Source organism: Mustelus asterias, chromosome 3 (assembly GCF_964213995.1).
Source record: "Mustelus asterias chromosome 3, sMusAst1.hap1.1, whole genome shotgun sequence".
In the NCBI taxonomy this organism is placed as follows: domain Eukaryota; kingdom Metazoa; phylum Chordata; class Chondrichthyes; order Carcharhiniformes; family Triakidae; genus Mustelus; species Mustelus asterias.
Window position 1 is genome coordinate 5,571,991 of NC_135803.1, and position 16,999 is coordinate 5,588,989.

General features: G+C 53.4%; 1 protein-coding gene across 1 annotated transcript; it reads left to right on the top strand.

Moving 5' to 3' along the window:
* Window positions 1-4,232: 4,232 nt before the first annotated feature.
* Window positions 4,233-13,608, top strand: LOC144485709 (transmembrane protein 212-like). Its single transcript, XM_078203819.1, has 4 exons — window positions 4,233-4,391; window positions 5,476-5,535; window positions 6,974-7,264; window positions 13,564-13,608. Exons 1-4 carry the CDS (start codon window positions 4,233-4,235, stop codon window positions 13,582-13,584), a joined length of 531 nt encoding a protein of 176 aa, XP_078059945.1. The 3' UTR covers window positions 13,585-13,608.
* The last annotated feature ends 3,391 nt before the right edge of the window (window positions 13,609-16,999 follow it).

Genomic DNA, 16,999 nt, shown 5'->3' on the forward strand with positions numbered 1-16,999 from the left:
CTTTCGAAGGGGTGGATCTCAGAAGAAAATTGTGAAAACAAATCCTTTGAATGGTTTCCAAATCCAAAGTTAAATCCACATTCCTATTTGCTGATTATTGGGTTGAATTCAAAAGCTAAAAGCAGTCTCACAGCAGGGACAAGACTTCCAGAGGCACAGCTCAGCTGTGGGTCAGACCCAGCTTCCCAAACCCAGTGGGGTCATGTTGACCTCCAGCACTTTCCCCCCGTTTCCCGTAATCCTTTTCATTTGCCGGGAAATCCCATTAACCCCTTCAGTGCCCATCATTTATTTGAGAGTTGAGAAGCAGCTCTGTCAGGCAGCCAACATCTCGGGGGAAGCAGGAAGAAAATGTCTCAAAAGTCATTCTCATTCTCAGACTCAGCCAGAATCATTCTGTTCCGACAGACCCTCAGATTGCTGCAACCATCACAGTTATACTCAGTCAGTGCGATACGAACACTCAAGGTGATTGGATTCTGGTTTGGGACAGGTTGTTCACTCTCCTGTCTGGCTGTCTCAGTGGGGATTCCACCCTCACCCACAGTCAGAGAGTCGGACGTTCAAGTTCCACTGCCAGGAAGTTCAGAACGAACAACAGCTCACACACCCAGTGCAGTACTGAGGGAGTGCCGCACTGTCAGAGGGTCAGTACTGAGGGAGTGCCGCACTGTCAGAGGGTCAGTACTGAGGGAGTGCCGTACTGTCAGAGGGTCAGTGCTGAGGGAGTGCTGCACTGTCAGAGGGTCAGTACTGAGGGAGTGCTGCACTGTCAGAGGGTCAGTACTGAGGGAATGCCGCACTGTCAGAGGGTCAGTACTGAGGGAGTGCTGCACTGTCAGAGGGTCAGTACTGAGGGAGTGCCGCACTGTCAGAGGGTCAGTACTGAGGGTGTGCCGCACTGTCAGAGGGTCAGTACTGAGGGTGTGCCGCACTGTCAGAGGGTCAGTACTGAGGGAGTGCCGCACTGTCAGAGTGTCAGTACTGAGTGAGGTGCTGACATTAACGACTGGGAGGAGCTTGGTAATCATCGTTCAGAATGGCAACAACTTGTCCATCAACTTCCAAGAACATGTAGGTTAGGTGATATAGTCAGGGTAAAAGAGTGGGTGAAATAACTCCTCCGAGACCGGTGTCTCTTCACCAGATTCCCTTTATTAACAAACGTATTCCCACTCATAAAACGTATTCCCACTCTGAAGAATGCTTCAGATACAGAATCAGAACCCAGAGAGCCAGTAAACCTGACACTCTTCAATTCATACACAGGTGAGGCTGCCTGATTGGACAGGGAATCATTACAACAATCAGGGAGCTCATACTCCAAGAGGCGAACCGCATGGGCCTCGCTGAGGTCATTACAGCAGGGTTACAGGAACAGGGTAGCTGGGGGAGGCGGGGTGGCGTGGGCCTGGGTAAGATGCTTTTCCAGAGGATCGGTGCTGACCTGATGGGCAGTGCAGCACTCCCTCAGCACTGACCCTCCAACAGTGCAGCACTCCCTCAGCACTGACCCTCCAACAGTGCAGCACTCCCTCAGTACTGACCCTCCAACAGTGCAGCACTCCCTCAGTACTGACCCTCTGACAGTGCAGCACTCCCTCAGCACTGACCCTCCAACAGTGCAGCACTCCCTCAGTACTGACCCTCTGACAGTGCAGCACTCCCTCAGTACTGACCCTCTGACAGTGCGGCGCTCCCTCAGTACTGACCCTCTGACAGTGCAGCACTCCCTCAGTACTGACCCTCTGACAGTGCGGCACTCCCTCAGCACTGACCCTCTGACAGTGCGGCACTCCCTCAGCACTGACCCTCTGACAGTGCGGCACTCCCTCAGTACTGACCCTCTGACAGTGCGGCACTCCCTCAGCACTGACCCTCTGACAGTGCGGCACTCCCTCAGCACTGACCCTCTGACAGTGCGGCACTCCCTCAGTACTGACCCTCTGACAGTGTGGCACTCCCTCAGTACTGACCCTCTGACAGTGCGGCACTCCCTCAGCACTGACCCCCTGACAGTGCAGCACTCCCTCAGTACTGACCCTCTGACAGTGCGACGCTCCCTCAGTACTGACCCTCTGACAGTGCAGCACTCCCTCAGTACTGACCCTCTGACAGTGCGGCACTCCCTCAGTACTGACCCTCTGACAGTGCGGCACTCCCTCAGTACTGACCCTCTGACAGTGTGGCACTCCCTCAGTACTGACCCTCTGACAGTGTGGCATTCCCTCAGTACTGACCCTCCGACAGTGCAGCCCTCCCTCAGTACTGACCCTCTGACAGTGCAGCACTCCCTCAGTACTGACCCTCCGACAGTGCAGCACTCCCTCAGCACTGACCCTCTGACAGTGCAACACTCCCTCAGTACTGACCCTCCGACAGTGCGGCACTCCCTCAGTACTGATCCTCCGATAGTGCAGCCCTCCCTCAGTACTGACCCTCCGACAGTGCAGCACTCCCTCAGTACTGATCCTCCGACAGTGCGGCGCTCCCTCAGTACTGACCCTCTGACAGTGCAGCACTCCCTCAGTACTGATCCTCTGACAGTGCGGCACTCCCTCAGTATTGATTCTCTGACAGTGCGGCGCTCCCTCAGTACTGACCCTCTGACAGTGCAGCACTCCCTCAGTACTGACCCTCTGACAGTGCAGCACTCCCTCAGTACTGACCCTCTGACAGTGCGGCAATCCCTCAGCACTGACCCTCTGACAGTGCGGCACTCCCTCAGTACTGACCCTCTGACAGTGCGGCACTCCCTCAGTATTGACTCTCTGACAGTGTGGCGCTCCCTCAGTACTGACCCTCTGACAGTGCATCACTCCCTCAGTACTGCACTGGGCGTGTGAGCTGTTGTTCGTTCTGAACTTCCTGGCAGTGGAACTTGAACGTCCGACTCTCTGACTGTGGGTGAGGGAGGAATCCCCACTGAGACAGCCAGACAGGAGAGTGAACAAAGTGTCCCAAACCAGAATCCAATCACCTTGAGTGTTCGTATCGCACTGACTGAGTATAACTGTGATGGTTGCAGCAATCTGAGGGTCTGTCGGAACAGAATGATTCTGGCTGAGCCTGAGAATGAGAATCAGGCTGATTATTCAGACATTACAGCACCACCTGCTGTTCACTGTTCCCAATGCACACATCTTTAACCTGTGCTTGGCCCTCTCGCCACTCGCATTGTCCCTAAAAGGAGGCCACTCACATTGTCTGTACCTTTATTACCTGTAAAGACTCGCATTCCAACCATTATTTTGTAAATTGAGTTTGTGTCTGTATATGCCCTGTTTGTGAACACACTCCCACTCACCTGATGAAGGAGCGAGACTCCGAAACCTAGTGCTGCCAAATAAACCTGTTGGACTTTAACCTGGTGTTGTGAGACTTCTTACTGCAGGGCGATGGATTTGGATACAGGATTCTGCTCTGATAAGGATTACTCAAACATTTCATAGAATCATAGCAATCTGCAGCACAGAAGAGGCCATTCAGTCCATCAAGCCATTGCTTGGTCTATCCAATTATCCCCTTTGCTCCTTCTCCTGACAGCTGATCAGCCACTGCGACCGCTTCCCTCCATTTTCCACAGCCTATCAAATGGAAGTTCCTCTCAGGCCCTCTCCAACTTCCTGCTCCAGACTTGCGATCGTACCTTCAATTTTCTCCCCTCGGGCCTTCTCCAAGCTCATCTTGTTCATGAGACCCAGCCTCTGCTTGGATAGCCCCCCCCCCCTCCCCCCATCTCCTTGTCCCTTCCCTCCCTCTGTATTCACCTCCAACCCCACAGCCCTCCGAGGTCTCTGCACTCCTCCAGTTGTGGCCTGTGACTCACCGCTAGTTCCCATCACTCCAGCATCGGCAGCCGTGCCTTCAGCTACCTGGGCCTCAACTCCAGAATTCCCTCTCGAAACCTCTCTAGGCCCCTCTCTCTGCTTCTTGAAGACATTGCTTAAGGCCCATCTGTACGACCCATCTCCTTGACTCTTTGCCCCATCTCTTGATCACCTGTCCTAATATCTCCTGATCTGTGTTGAACCCAATTGGGTAACATTGCTGTAAAAGACTGGAGGACATTCTGTTCTGTTTCTGTGATTGGGATAATTACTATGCGGCAATGAATTACCGGAACCTGTCTACCTGCTTATTATCACCATGGTGCAGTTACCTCGGCACACTGAGTTCCAACAACACAGCAGATATTATCCACTCCATGTAAAGAAGAGAGAGGGAGAGAGATGAAATGTCAATACCTGCACATCGGAAGGGCTCTCCTCATCTTTGGAATCTTTTCCATTTTCTTGGGAATTATCACCTTCTTCCCGGTCTTTTCCTACAAGCCCTGGTTTGCTGGTTGGAGTGCCAAGATAGCGTGCCCCATCTGGAATGGAGTTGTGGTAGGAGAACTGGATATTTTTGATTTGTTTGGAGTGGCACAGTGGGTTGGCGCTGCTGCCTCACAGCGCCAGGGACCTGGGTTCGATTCCCGGCCTCGGGTCACAGTCTGTGTGGAGTTTGCACATTCTCCCCGTGTCTGCGTGGGTTTCCTCCGGGTGCTTCGGTTTCCTCTCACACTCCAAAGATGTGCGGGTTAGGTGGATTGGCCTTGCTAAATTGCCCCTTAGTGTCAGGGGGGTTAGCTAGGGTAACTATGTGGAGTTACAGGAATAGGGCCTGGTGGGATTGTGGTTAGTGCAGAATTGTAGAGATTCTATAATTCTTGGGGTGTGGGTGTGACTGGCTTAGACCAGCATTTATTGCCCATCCTTAATTGCCCCTTGAGAAGTTGGTGGTGAGCCGCCTTCTTGAACCGCTGCAGTCCCTGTGGTGTAGGTACACTGTGTGGAGATGCTGGTGTTGGACCTGCAGAGTCTCACTAGCTGTCCTGTCTGGAGACAATACACATCTCTTTAACCTGTCTTAATGCTCTCTCCACTCACATTGTTGTACCTCGAAGACTTGATTAGCTGTAAGTATTTGCATTCCAATCATTATTCATGTAAATTGAGTCTGTGTCTTTATATGCCCTGTTTGTGAACAGAATTCCCACTCACCTGAAGAAGGGGCTTAAGGCTCCAAAAGCTTGTGTGGCTTTTGCTACCAAATAAACCTGTTGGGCTTTAACGTGGTGTTGTTAAACTTTTTACCGTGTAGGTACACCCACAGTGCTGTTAGGGAGGGAGTTCCAAGAAGTTGACCCAAAGACAGTGGCCGATATTCTCATCAAACTCTGGAGTTTAGAAGGATGGGAGGGGATCTGATCGAGGTATATAAAATTTTGAAAGGGATTGATAAAGTAAATGTAGACCAAATGTTTCCTCTTATGGGGCAATCTCGAACAAGAGGCCACAGGTATAGGTTGAGAGGCGGTAGATTTAACATTGAGATGTACAGGACATACCTGGGCAATTTTCCCCTTTCCACTGATACTGAAATATTGAAGAATGGATCTGAGTAACATTGTCCTCCTTTCCCCAACAGGCATTCATCGTGGGATTGTTGGTGCTACTCGCTGAGAGAGATCACAGCTCACAATTTCTGGTAATTATCATCAGTTATTTCATGTAACTTTTCTCCAACCCAATGGTTCCCACCCCAACAATCCCAGGCTGTGTAATGTGGGTGCGGGAGAGGCTGGGGACTGAGAATGGGGAGAGGATGCGGGGAGAGGGTGTGGGGGTGTGGTGTGAGAGTGCTGGGTGTGAGTGGGGGGGCTGGGAATGAGGGTGAGGAGCTGGGAAAGGGTGTGAGGGTGTCGGTGCTGGGTGGCATGGTGGCACAGTGGTTAGCACTGCTGCCTCACAGCGCCAGGGATCCAGGTTCAATTCCCAACTTGGGTGACTGTCTGTATGGAGTTTGCAATTTCTCCCCGTATCTGCATGCGTTTTCTCCGGGCGCCCCAGTTTCCTCCCACAGTCTGAAAGACGTGCTGGTTTGGTGGATTGGCCATGCTAAATTGACCCCAGTATCAGGGGGATTAGCAGGGTAAATATGTGAGGTTATGGGATTAGGGCCTGGATGGGATTGTGGTCAGTGCAGGCTGGATGGGCCGAATGGCCTCCTTCTGTACTATAGGGATTCTATGTTTCTATGGGTGTAGGGTGGGGTGTGGGAGTGAGGGTGTAGGGATGGGCTGATGAGCAGGGAGAGGGTGGGGGGGTTTCTGTGCTGGGGGGTGGGGCAGTGGGGTGAGGTAGTGTGGTGTGGGGTGATAGGTGTAAGTGGGGGGGTGGGAGTGGGATGCTGAGTTGGGGGGGTGGGTTTCTGTGCTGAGAGATAGGGGCAATGGGGTGAGGTGATGTGGTGTGGGGTAATGGGTGTAGGGTGGGGTGTGGGAGTGAGGGTGTAGGGATGGGCTGATGAGTTGGGAGAGGGTGGGGGGTTTCTGTGCTGGGGATGGGGCAGTGGAGGGGTAGTGTGGTGTAGGGTATGGGAGTGAGGGTGTAGGGATGGGCTGATGAGTTGGGAGAGGGTGGGGGGTTTCTGTGCTGGGGGATGGGGTAGTGGGGGGGGGTAGTTGGTGTGGGGTGATGGGTGTAAGTCGGGGGGATGGGAGTGTGATGCTGAGTTGGGAGAGGGTGGGGGGGTTTCTGTGCTGGGGGATGGGGCAGTGGGGGGGGGGGTGGTAGTTGGTGTGGGGTGATGGGTGTAAGTGGGGGGGGGCTGATGAGTTGGGAGAGGGTGGGGGGGTTTCTGTGCTGGGGGGGTGGGGCAGTGGGGGGAGGTAGTGTGGTGTGGGGTGTGGGAGTGAGGGTGTAGGGTTGGGCCGATGAGCTGGGAGAGGGTGGGGGGGTTTCTGTGCTGGGGGGGTGGGGCAGTGGGGGGAGGTAGTGTGGTGTGGGGTGTGGGAGTGAGGGTGTAGGGATGGGCCGATGAGTTGGGAGAGGGTGGGGCAGTGGGGCAGTGGCGGGGGGGGGGGGGGTTATACAGTTGGGGGTCTCTCTGTGATTAACAGAGTTGTTCCTGTTTCTATTCACAGCGAGCAGCTGGGTTTCCATTGGCCATTCTCAATCTGATTGCCTCACTGCTACAATTGGTCATTGCACTGTCAGCCATCCTGATTGGTCCATTCTGCGACTACTTGCTGGCGGGTATTTCGGGCACAGGGTACCTGGGATTCGCTGTCCAGTTTCCATATCATTACAGCCCGCCCACCCTCTGCATGGACCCCCTGCTTTACGAGTATTACCACCTGATCATTCAGCTCCTCAGTGTATCAGTCAGTGCTGTGATGTTCTCCCTGTCTCTGGTTTTCTGCATCAGACTCACGGTGAGATTTCACTCCACAGGAACTCTGACAGTAAGTATCAACACGTTTACTCTTCAACTGAGAGACAGAATAAAGAGAGAAGATATTGAGAAGATCAACTTCAGGGAGCCTCCCTCTGTAAGAAAGAGAGAGAGAGAAAAGAAGGACCTACATTTATATAGCACCCACCACAACCTCAGGATCTTTCAAAGTGCTTTATAGCCAATGAAATGCAGTAAATATTGTAATGCAGGGATAGCCAACGAGTGCACAGCGAGCTCCTCCCTAACAGCACTGTGGGTGTACCTACAGCATGTGGACTGCAGCGAATCAAGAAGAGAGCTCACCACCACCTTCTCAAGGGATAATTAGGGATGGGTAATAAATGCTGGTCTAAGCCAGAGATGCCCACACCCCAAGAAGATATATTTTTTAAATTATTTGTTTTTGTGCTGCCGATTGGGGGGTAAATATTGAATTTTCTTTGAAATGAAGATGTGGGAATTTTTAGCTTCACCCAAGGGGACAAGCTGTCAGGGGACTCATCTTTCAGTCAGGTGTTAAAGTGACGTTCGCAGCAAAGACCACGATATTAATCTTTAATTTTGGGAGACTCCGGCGCTATCCCGAGGAGCTGGAAACCCTCTCTGATCCACACTTACTTTCTTCCTTTCTGGACCTGGAGATTTGTCGAAGTTCCTTCCTGCCGTTTACGCAAAGGAAACTGGATTGAAGTTTTAAAAACTCCGTCACAGGATGTGGGCATCGCTGGCTAGGCCAGCATTTATTGCCCTTCCCTTATCGCCCCTTGAGAAGGTGGTGGTGAGCTTCCTTCCTGAACCGCTATGGTCCACATGGTGTGGGCACACCCACAGTGCTGTACGGGAGGGAGTTCCACGATTTTGACCCAGTGAAGGAACGGCGATATATTTCCAAGTCTCCTTCCTCCCAGGGCGGCACGGTGGCACAGTGGTTAGCGCTGCTGCCTCACAGCGCCAGGGACCCGGGTTCAATTCCCGCCTTGGGTCACTGTCTGTGTGGAGTTTGCACGTTCTCCCCGTGTCTGCATGGGTTTCCTCCGGGTGCTCCGGTTTCCTCCCATGGTCCAAAGATGTGTGGGTTAGGTTGATTGGCCGTGATAAATTCACCCTAGTGTCAGGGGTATTAGCAGGGTAAATATGTGGGGTTATGGGAATAGGGCCTGGGTGGGATTGTGGTCGGTGTAGACTCGATGGGCCAAATGGCCTCTTTCTGCACTGCAGGATTCTAAAGTCAAGATGGTGAGTGTCTTGGAGGGGAATCTCCAGGTGGTGGTGTTCCCAGGTATCTCTTGCCCTTCTAGATGGTGGAGGTCATTAGTTTGGATCTTATACATGTTCCTCCGAGGGTGAAAGACAGACTCCTGTGAAGGTATGAAACCCGGAGAATCCGGGACGAGGCCATGGGAATGCTGGAAGTTGGAGCTTCTTGTTAAACATTGACAGGGACGCAGACGGGAAGCTGAAACCATTGTACACACTTACAAAGAGAGAGGGAGAAATGCAGAAAGAAAGGATCAGCAAAGACTCGGCGAGTGTGGGGGAAATTAGGAAGTGATTAAACTGAGGTGGTTAAGGTGTTAAAGGACCAAGAGGTGAAAAGAATTCCTCTGGATGGGAGTGGGGATGGGGGAGGTGGGATCAGCCAGAGTGAGGGGGTTTCACCTTACTGACGTCAGGAATCACTTCTCCGCACAGAGGGGTTGGAAATCTGGAACCCCCCCCCCCGATAAATACCTGAGGCTGGGGAGGAAGGGGTTAATTCAATATTTCGCATCGAGATTGATAGAATTTCATTGAATCTTAGAATGCTACAGTGCAGAAGGAGGCCATTCAGCCCATCGAGTCTGCACCGACAACAATCCCACCCAGGCCCTATCCTTGTAACCTCAGGCCTGTTCCCCATAACTCCAAGTAACTACCCCGCTAATCCCTCTAACCTACACATCTTGGTTCACTAAGGGGCAATTTAGCATGGTCAGTTCACCTAACCTGCACATCTTTGGACTGTGGGAGGAAACCAGAGCACCCGGAGGAAACCCACGCAGACACGGGGAGAATGTGCAAACTCCACACAGACAGTGACCCAAGCTGGGAATTGAACCCTGGTCCATGGCGCTGTGAGGCAGCAGTGCTAACCACTGGGCCACCGTGCCACCCCTGCATAGGGGTATTAACGGATACGAGCTACAAATCACTTACAATCTTATCGAGTGCTAGAACAGACTCGAGGGGCTGAATAGCCTCCCCCAATGTACTGAGGCTGTTAACATCAAAGAGTCAGGAAGGGGAGAGAGGTGGAGAATTAGACAAGATCCCTTTGGGGAGGAACGAGGCACTCACACAGACACTGAGTTCAAAGGGCAGAAAGGTCAGAAGGTGAGGACTGAAATCGAGTGGAGTCAGAGAGAAATACAACATCAAAACTTTCATTTCAAACAAATGTGCCATACGGTACACACACTGCAGTCATATTAAATAACAGGCCATGAGTGTGTGTCCGAGGGTGGTTAGGATACTGACACAATACACCATTCAATATTCTTCACCTCCATTCGGCAATCCGACCCGCACCGTCCCCATCAAAGTCAATGCTGCCACACCTCACACCACCCCTCACATCACCCCTCACACACCACACCACCCCTCACACACCACCCCTCACACCACCCCTCACACCACCCCTCACACCACCCCTCACACCACACCTCACACCACCCCTCACACCACCCCTCACACACCACACCACCCCTCACACCACCCCTCACACCACACCTCACACCACCCCTCACACACCACACAACCCCTCACACCACCCCTCACACACCACACCTCACACACCACCCTTCACACCACCCCTCACACCACCCCTCACAAAGTCAGAGCGATCTCATTCTCATCTGACTCAGAATGTCTGAGGACAGGCCGACAATCTGGTGCCCCTGCAGTCAAATAGCTCAACAACACCCACTCGCACAAAGCAGTGTGGGGAGAGGTGCTGGAAGGTCTGTGTGTGTGAGGGTGTACACCCCTTCCTGCTCGCTCCCAGCCACCACCCCCCCAGGACCCCAGCATTGTGTTCAGAGGGCGGTTATAACCCCAGCAATCTGACCCTAGCTTTAATCGGTGAGTTACTCAACTGTGAAAGACAGGAAAAACTCTTAAATTTCAATAACACCCTCTGACAGTGCCTCACCCTCTGACAGTGCCTCACCCTCTGACAGTGCCTCACCCTGTGACAGTGCCTCACCCTCTGACAGTGCCTCACCCTGTGACAGTGCAGCTCCCTCTGACAGTGCCTCACCCTCTGACAGTACCTCACCCTCTGACAGTGCCTCACCCTCTGACAGTGCCTCACCCTGTGACAGTGCAGCTCCCTCTGACAGTGCCTCACCCTCTGACAGTGCCTCACCCTCTGACAGTGCCTCACCCTGTGACAGTGCAGCTCCCTCTGACAGTGCCTCACCCTCTGACAGTGCCTCACCCTCTGACAGTGCCTCACCCTCTGACAGTGCCTCACCCTGTGACAGTGCAGCTCCCTCTGACAGTGCCTCACCCTGTGACAGTGCCTCACCCTCTGACAGTGCCTCACCCTGTGACAGTGCCGCACCCTCTGACAGTGCCTCACCCTGTGACAGTGCAGCTCCCTCTGACAGTGCAGCTCCCTCTGACAGTGCCTCACCCTGTGACAGTGCAGCTCCCTCTGACAGTGCCTCACCCTCTGACAGTGCCGCACCCTCTGACAGTGCCTCACCCTGTGACAGTGCAGCTCCCTCTGACAGTGCCTCACCCTCTGACAGTGCCTCACCCTCTGACAGTGCCTCACCCTCTGACAGTGCAGCACTCCCTCAGCACTGACCCTCTGACAGTGCCTCACCCTCTGACAGTACAGCACCCTCTGACAGTGCCTCACCCTGTGACAGTGCCTCACCCTCTGACAGTGCCTCACCCTCTGACAGTGCAGCTCCCTCTGACAGTGCAGCTCCCTCTGACAGTGCCTCACCCTCTGACAGTGCCTCACCCAGTGACAGTGCAGCTCCCTCTGACAGTGCCTCACCCTCTGACAGTGCAGCTCCCTCTGACAGTGCCTCACCCTCTGACAGTGCCTCACCCAGTGACAGTGCAGCTCCCTCTGACAGTGCAGCACCCTCTGACAGTGCCTCACCCAGTGACAGTGCCTCACCCTCTGACAGTGCAGCTCCCTCTGACAGTGCCTCACCCTCTGACAGTGCCTCACCCAGTGACAGTGCAGCACCCTCTGACAGTGCAGCTCCCTCTGACAGTGCCTCACCCTCTGACAGTGCCTCACCCAGTGACAGTGCAGCTCCCTCTGACAGTGCAGCTCCCTCTGACAGTGCAGCTCCCTCTGACAGTGCCTCACCCTCTGACAGTGCCTCACCCTCTGACAGTGCCTCACCCTGTGACAGTGCCTCACCCTGTGACAGTGCCTCACCCTGTGACAGTGCCTCACCCTCTGACAGTGCCTCACCCTGTGACAGTGCCTCACCCAGTGACAGTGCCGCACCCTCTGACAGTGCAGCTCCCTCTGACAGTGCCTCACCCTGTGACAGTGCCTCACCCTCTGACAGTGCCTCACCCAGTGACAGTGCAGCTCCCTCTGACAGTGCAGCTCCCTCTGACAGTGCAGCTCCCTCTGACAGTGCCGCACCCTCTGACAGTGCCTCACCCTCTGACAGTGCCTCACCCTCTGACAGTGCCTCACCCTGTGACAGTGCAGCACCCTCTGACAGTGCCTCACCCTCTGACAGTGCCTCACCCTCTGACAGTGCCTCACCCTGTGACAGTGCCTCACCCTGTGACAGTGCCTCACCCTCTGACAGTGCCTCACCCTCTGACAGTGCCTCACCCTGTGACAGTGCCTCACCCTGTGACAGTGCAGCACCCTCTGACAGTGCCTCACCCTCTGACAGTGCCTCACCCTCTGACAGTGCAGCTCCCTCTGACAGTGCCTCACCCTCTGACAGTGCCTCACCCTCTGACAGTGCAGCTCCCTCTGACAGTGCCTCACCCTCTGACAGTGCCTCACCCTGTGACAGTGCAGCACCCTCTGACAGTGCCTCACCCTCTGACAGTGCCTCACCCTGTGACAGTGCAGCACCCTCTGACAGTGCCTCACCCTCTGACAGTGCCTCACCCTGTGACAGTGCCTCACCCTCTGACAGTGCCTCACCCTGTGACAGTGCCTCACCCTGTGACAGTGCCTCACCCTCTGACAGTGCCTCACCCTGTGACAGTGCAGCTCCCTGTGACAGTGCCTCACCCTGTGACAGTGCAGCACCCTCTGACAGTGCCTCACCCTCTGACAGTGCCTCACCCTCTGACAGTGCAGCTCCCTGTGACAGTGCCGCACCCTCTGACAGTGCCTCACCCTGTGACAGTGCAGCACCCTCTGACAGTGCCTCACCCTCTGACAGTGCCTCACCCTGTGACAGTGCAGCACCCTCTGACAGTGCCTCACCCAGTGACAGTGCAGCTCCCTCTGACAGTGCCTCACCCTCTGACAGTGCAGCACCCTCTGACAGTGCCTCACCCTCTGACAGTGCAGCACCCAGTGACAGTGCAGCTCCCTCTGACAGTGCCTCACCCTCTGACAGTGCCTCACCCTGTGACAGTGCCTCACCCTCTGACAGTGCAGCACCCTCTGACAGTGCCTCACCCTGTGACAGTGCAGCTCCCTGTGACAGTGCAGCACCCTCTGACAGTGCCTCACCCTCTGACAGTGCCTCACCCTGTGACAGTGCCTCACCCAGTGACAGTACAGCTCCCTCTGACAGTGCCTCACCCTGTGACAGTGCCTCACCCTCTGACAGTGCCTCACCCAGTGACAGTGCAGCTCCCTCTGACAGTGCCTCACCCTGTGACAGTGCCTCACCCTCTGACAGTGCCTCACCCTCTGACAGTGCCTCACCCTCTGACAGTGCCTCACCCTCTGACAGTGCCTCACCCTCTGACAGTGCCTCACCCTCTGACAGTGCCTCACCCTCTGACAGTGCCTCACCCTCTGACAGTGCCTCACCCTCTGACAGTGCCTCACCCTGTGACAGTGCCTCACCCTCTGACAGTGCCTCACCCTCTGACAGTGCCTCACCCTCTGACAGTGCCTCACCCAGTGACAGTGCAGCTCCCTGTGACAGTGCAGCTCCCTGTGACAGTGCAGCACTGATGGTCACACAGGATGCTGTGTGACTGTCACTCTCTGTATAAAGTCACTGAGCCATTGCTGGAAGGAATCCCCTCAATTCTGTCTTTGTTTCTGTGCAGGGACAGCGCTGGCTGTGGTGAAACCTCCTCTTCCCGTATTACTGGATTCCCGTCTCCCCACAAGCTGAAGGATTGCGAGTGAAAGCGGGAAGAGGTAAACGGCAGGAAGACTGACTTCACCTCTCCACCCAACAGAAAGACTGGCATTCTAATTCTGACTGTCACACTCACCGGCTAACCTCAAACACTGGACAGTGAAGGAAAACTCTTCACAATGTGCTGAAGTAAGCAGCCACTTGTACATAGCAAGATCCCACAAAGAGTAAAGAGCAATGTGCTAAAGAACAAATCATTTTGTTTCAGGATGTTAATTGAGGGATAAATGTTGGTCCCGGGGCACCGGGAGACATCTCCCCAACCCCCCGTTCATCTTCCGACAAGTGTCTGTGGGAGTTTTTATATCCAACTGAGAGGGCCAGAGTTTAACATTTATTCCAAAACACAGCACCTCCAACCATGCAGCACTCCCTCAGCACTGACCCTCTGACAGTGCGGCACTCCTTCAGTACTGACCCTCTGACAGTGCGGCACTCCCTCAGCACTGACCCCCTGACAGTGCGGCCCTCCCTCAGTACGGACCCTCTGACAGTGCAGCACTCCCTCAGCACTGACCCTCTGACAGTGCGGCCCTCCCTCAGCACTGACCCTCTGACAGTGCGGCACTCCCTCAGTACTGACCCTCTGACAGTGCGGCCCTCCCTCAGTACGGACCCTCTGACAGTGCAGCACTCCCTCAGCACTGACCCTCTGACAGTGCGGCACTCCTTCAGTACTGACCCTCTGACAGTGCGGCACTCCCTCAGCACTGACCCCCTGACAGTGCGGCACTCCCTCAGTACTGACCCTCTGACAGTGCGGCCCTCCCTCAGTACGGACCCTCTGACAGTGCAGCACTCCCTCAGTACTGACCCTCTGACAGTGCGGCACTCCCTCAGCACTGACCCTCTGACAGTGCGGCACTCCCTCAGTACCGCAACGGAGTGTCAGCTTGGATTTCTGTGCTTTTAGTCTCTACAGAGCGACTTGAACCCAGAACCTTCTCACTTCGAAGGAAGAGAGTTGTTCATTGTAGATTGTATGTCGCATCCCACTCTCTTTGCTTTACTCTGCTTGTTCCACTTATTTACCCTCTTACAATCACACCCCCTTATCGAAAAGATTGTTGGAGGGTTTGACAGCAACCTGGAATCATAGAATCCCTACAGTGCAGAAGGAGGCCATTCAGCCCATCGAGTCTGCACTGAACACAATCCCACCCAGGCCCTATCCCCGTAACCTCACACATTTACCCTGCTAATCCCCCTGACTCTCAGGGCTAACTTAGCATGGCCAATCCACCTAACCTGCACATCTATGGACTGTGGGAGGAAACCGGAGCACCCGGAGGAAACCCACGCAGACACGGGGAGAATGTGCAAACACCACACAGACTGAACCCGGGTCCTTGGCGCTGTGGGGCAGCAGTGCTAACCGCTGTGCCACCGTGCCCGTGACAGGGAGTTGGGGGGATGGGGAGGGCAGTGGAGGGGTTTGGAACAATGGTGAGCATTTTAAAATCTCGGGGTTACTGGACCGAGAGGTGATATTATTTGGTGAACATGGGGAAAGGCGTGTAACTGGGATTGGTCCTAGTTTGGATACAGGCAGCAGAGTTACGGTGAGTTCAAGTCAGTGATTTAGGACATGGGGATGTTATTTCTGCGATTGGTTTGCAAAATAACCTGATGCCAACTGGGAAGAATTGGCAAGAAAATCTTGTGAAATGCAAGTGACTGGAGTCTGCAATACCTCCACACAACAGGCAGTGGCACTGCTGAGCACACCATTTTCCTGTGGCCAAGGGCGTCACCCGCAGCCCAGTTCTGGTATTGCAGACATTGAGAGGAAATTTTCACAAACGTCTCCCGGGTGTATTTTCAATTTGGAGCCTGGACATAAAATGGATTTCAGGAAAACTGAGTGATTGCTCTGATGGGTGACTGACTCCCGAGTTGAAAATCGACCCCATTGCATCAACGCACTTCATCAGAACCTCAGGACATCCCGAACCTTCCCAAACAGGGAATTACCTTTGAAACCCAGCTACTGTTTGGCAAATTGTTCTTTAATTCAGTCTCGGGATGTGGGCCAGTATTTATTGCCCATCCCTAATTGCCCCTTTCACTCAGAGAGCTCCCTAATTGCCCCTTGGAAAGGTGGCGGTGAGCTGCCTTCTTGAACCGCTGAAGTCCATGAGGTGTAGGTACACCCACAGTGCTGTTAGGGAGGGCGTTGCAGGATTTCGAACCAAGAAATTCACAAATTGGACACAAGGCAAAAACAAATGAAATATGATGTTTTTGAAGTTTCTGGTTGTGGGAGGGGAGGGAGTTTGCCAAATCTCTGTCATCATGCTGTTAACTTTCACCTAAACTGCCTGATGGGAACTCTGAGTGAAGAAATTTCTCCTCATCTCAGTTCTAAAATGTTTATCCCTTATCCTCAAACTATGACCCCTAGTTCTGGGCTCCCCCACCATCGGGAACATTCTTTCTGAATCTACCCTGTCTAACCCTGTTAGAATTTTATAAGTTTCTATGAGATCCCCTCTCACTCTTCTAAACTCCAGTGAATATAATCCTAATTGACTTAATGTCTCCTCATATGACAGACCTGCCATTCCAGGAATCAGCCTGGTAAACCTTCGCTGCACTCCCTCTATAGAAAGGACATCCTTCCTCAGGTAAGGACACCAAAACTGCACACAGTCTCCAGGTGTGGCCTCACCAACGCCCTGTACAATTGCAGCAAAACATCCCTATCCCTAAACTCAAATCCTCTCGCTATGAAGGCCAACATACTATTTACCTCCTTTACTGCCAGATGTACCTACACGCAACTGATGCACAAGGACTCCAAGGTCTCGCTGAGTATCCACCTCTCTCAATTTATACCCATTCAAATAATAATTGTCTCATTATTGCTACTAAAGTGGATAATCTCACATTTATCCACATTATACTGCATCTGCCATGCAGATGCCCACACACTCAGCCTGTCCAAATCACACTGAAGCATCTCTGCATCCTCCTCACAGCTCACCCTCCCACCCAACTTTGTATATCTGCAAATTTGGAGATAATATATTCAGTTCCCTCTTCCAAATCATTAATATATAATATGAACAGTTGGGGTCCAAGCACAGATCCCTGCGGAATCCCACTAGTCACTGACTGCCAATCAGAAAAAGACCCATTTATGCCAACTCTTTGCTTCCTATCTGCTAACCAGCTCTCTATCCAACTCGAGACATTAGCTGCAATCCCATTCGCTCTAACTTTATATAGTAGTCTGTTTGTGAGGCTTTGTTGAAAGCCTTCTGAAAGTCTAAATAAACCACATCCACTGGTTCTCCTTGGTCAACTCTACTAGAATCGTAGAATCAAAGAGTCCTACA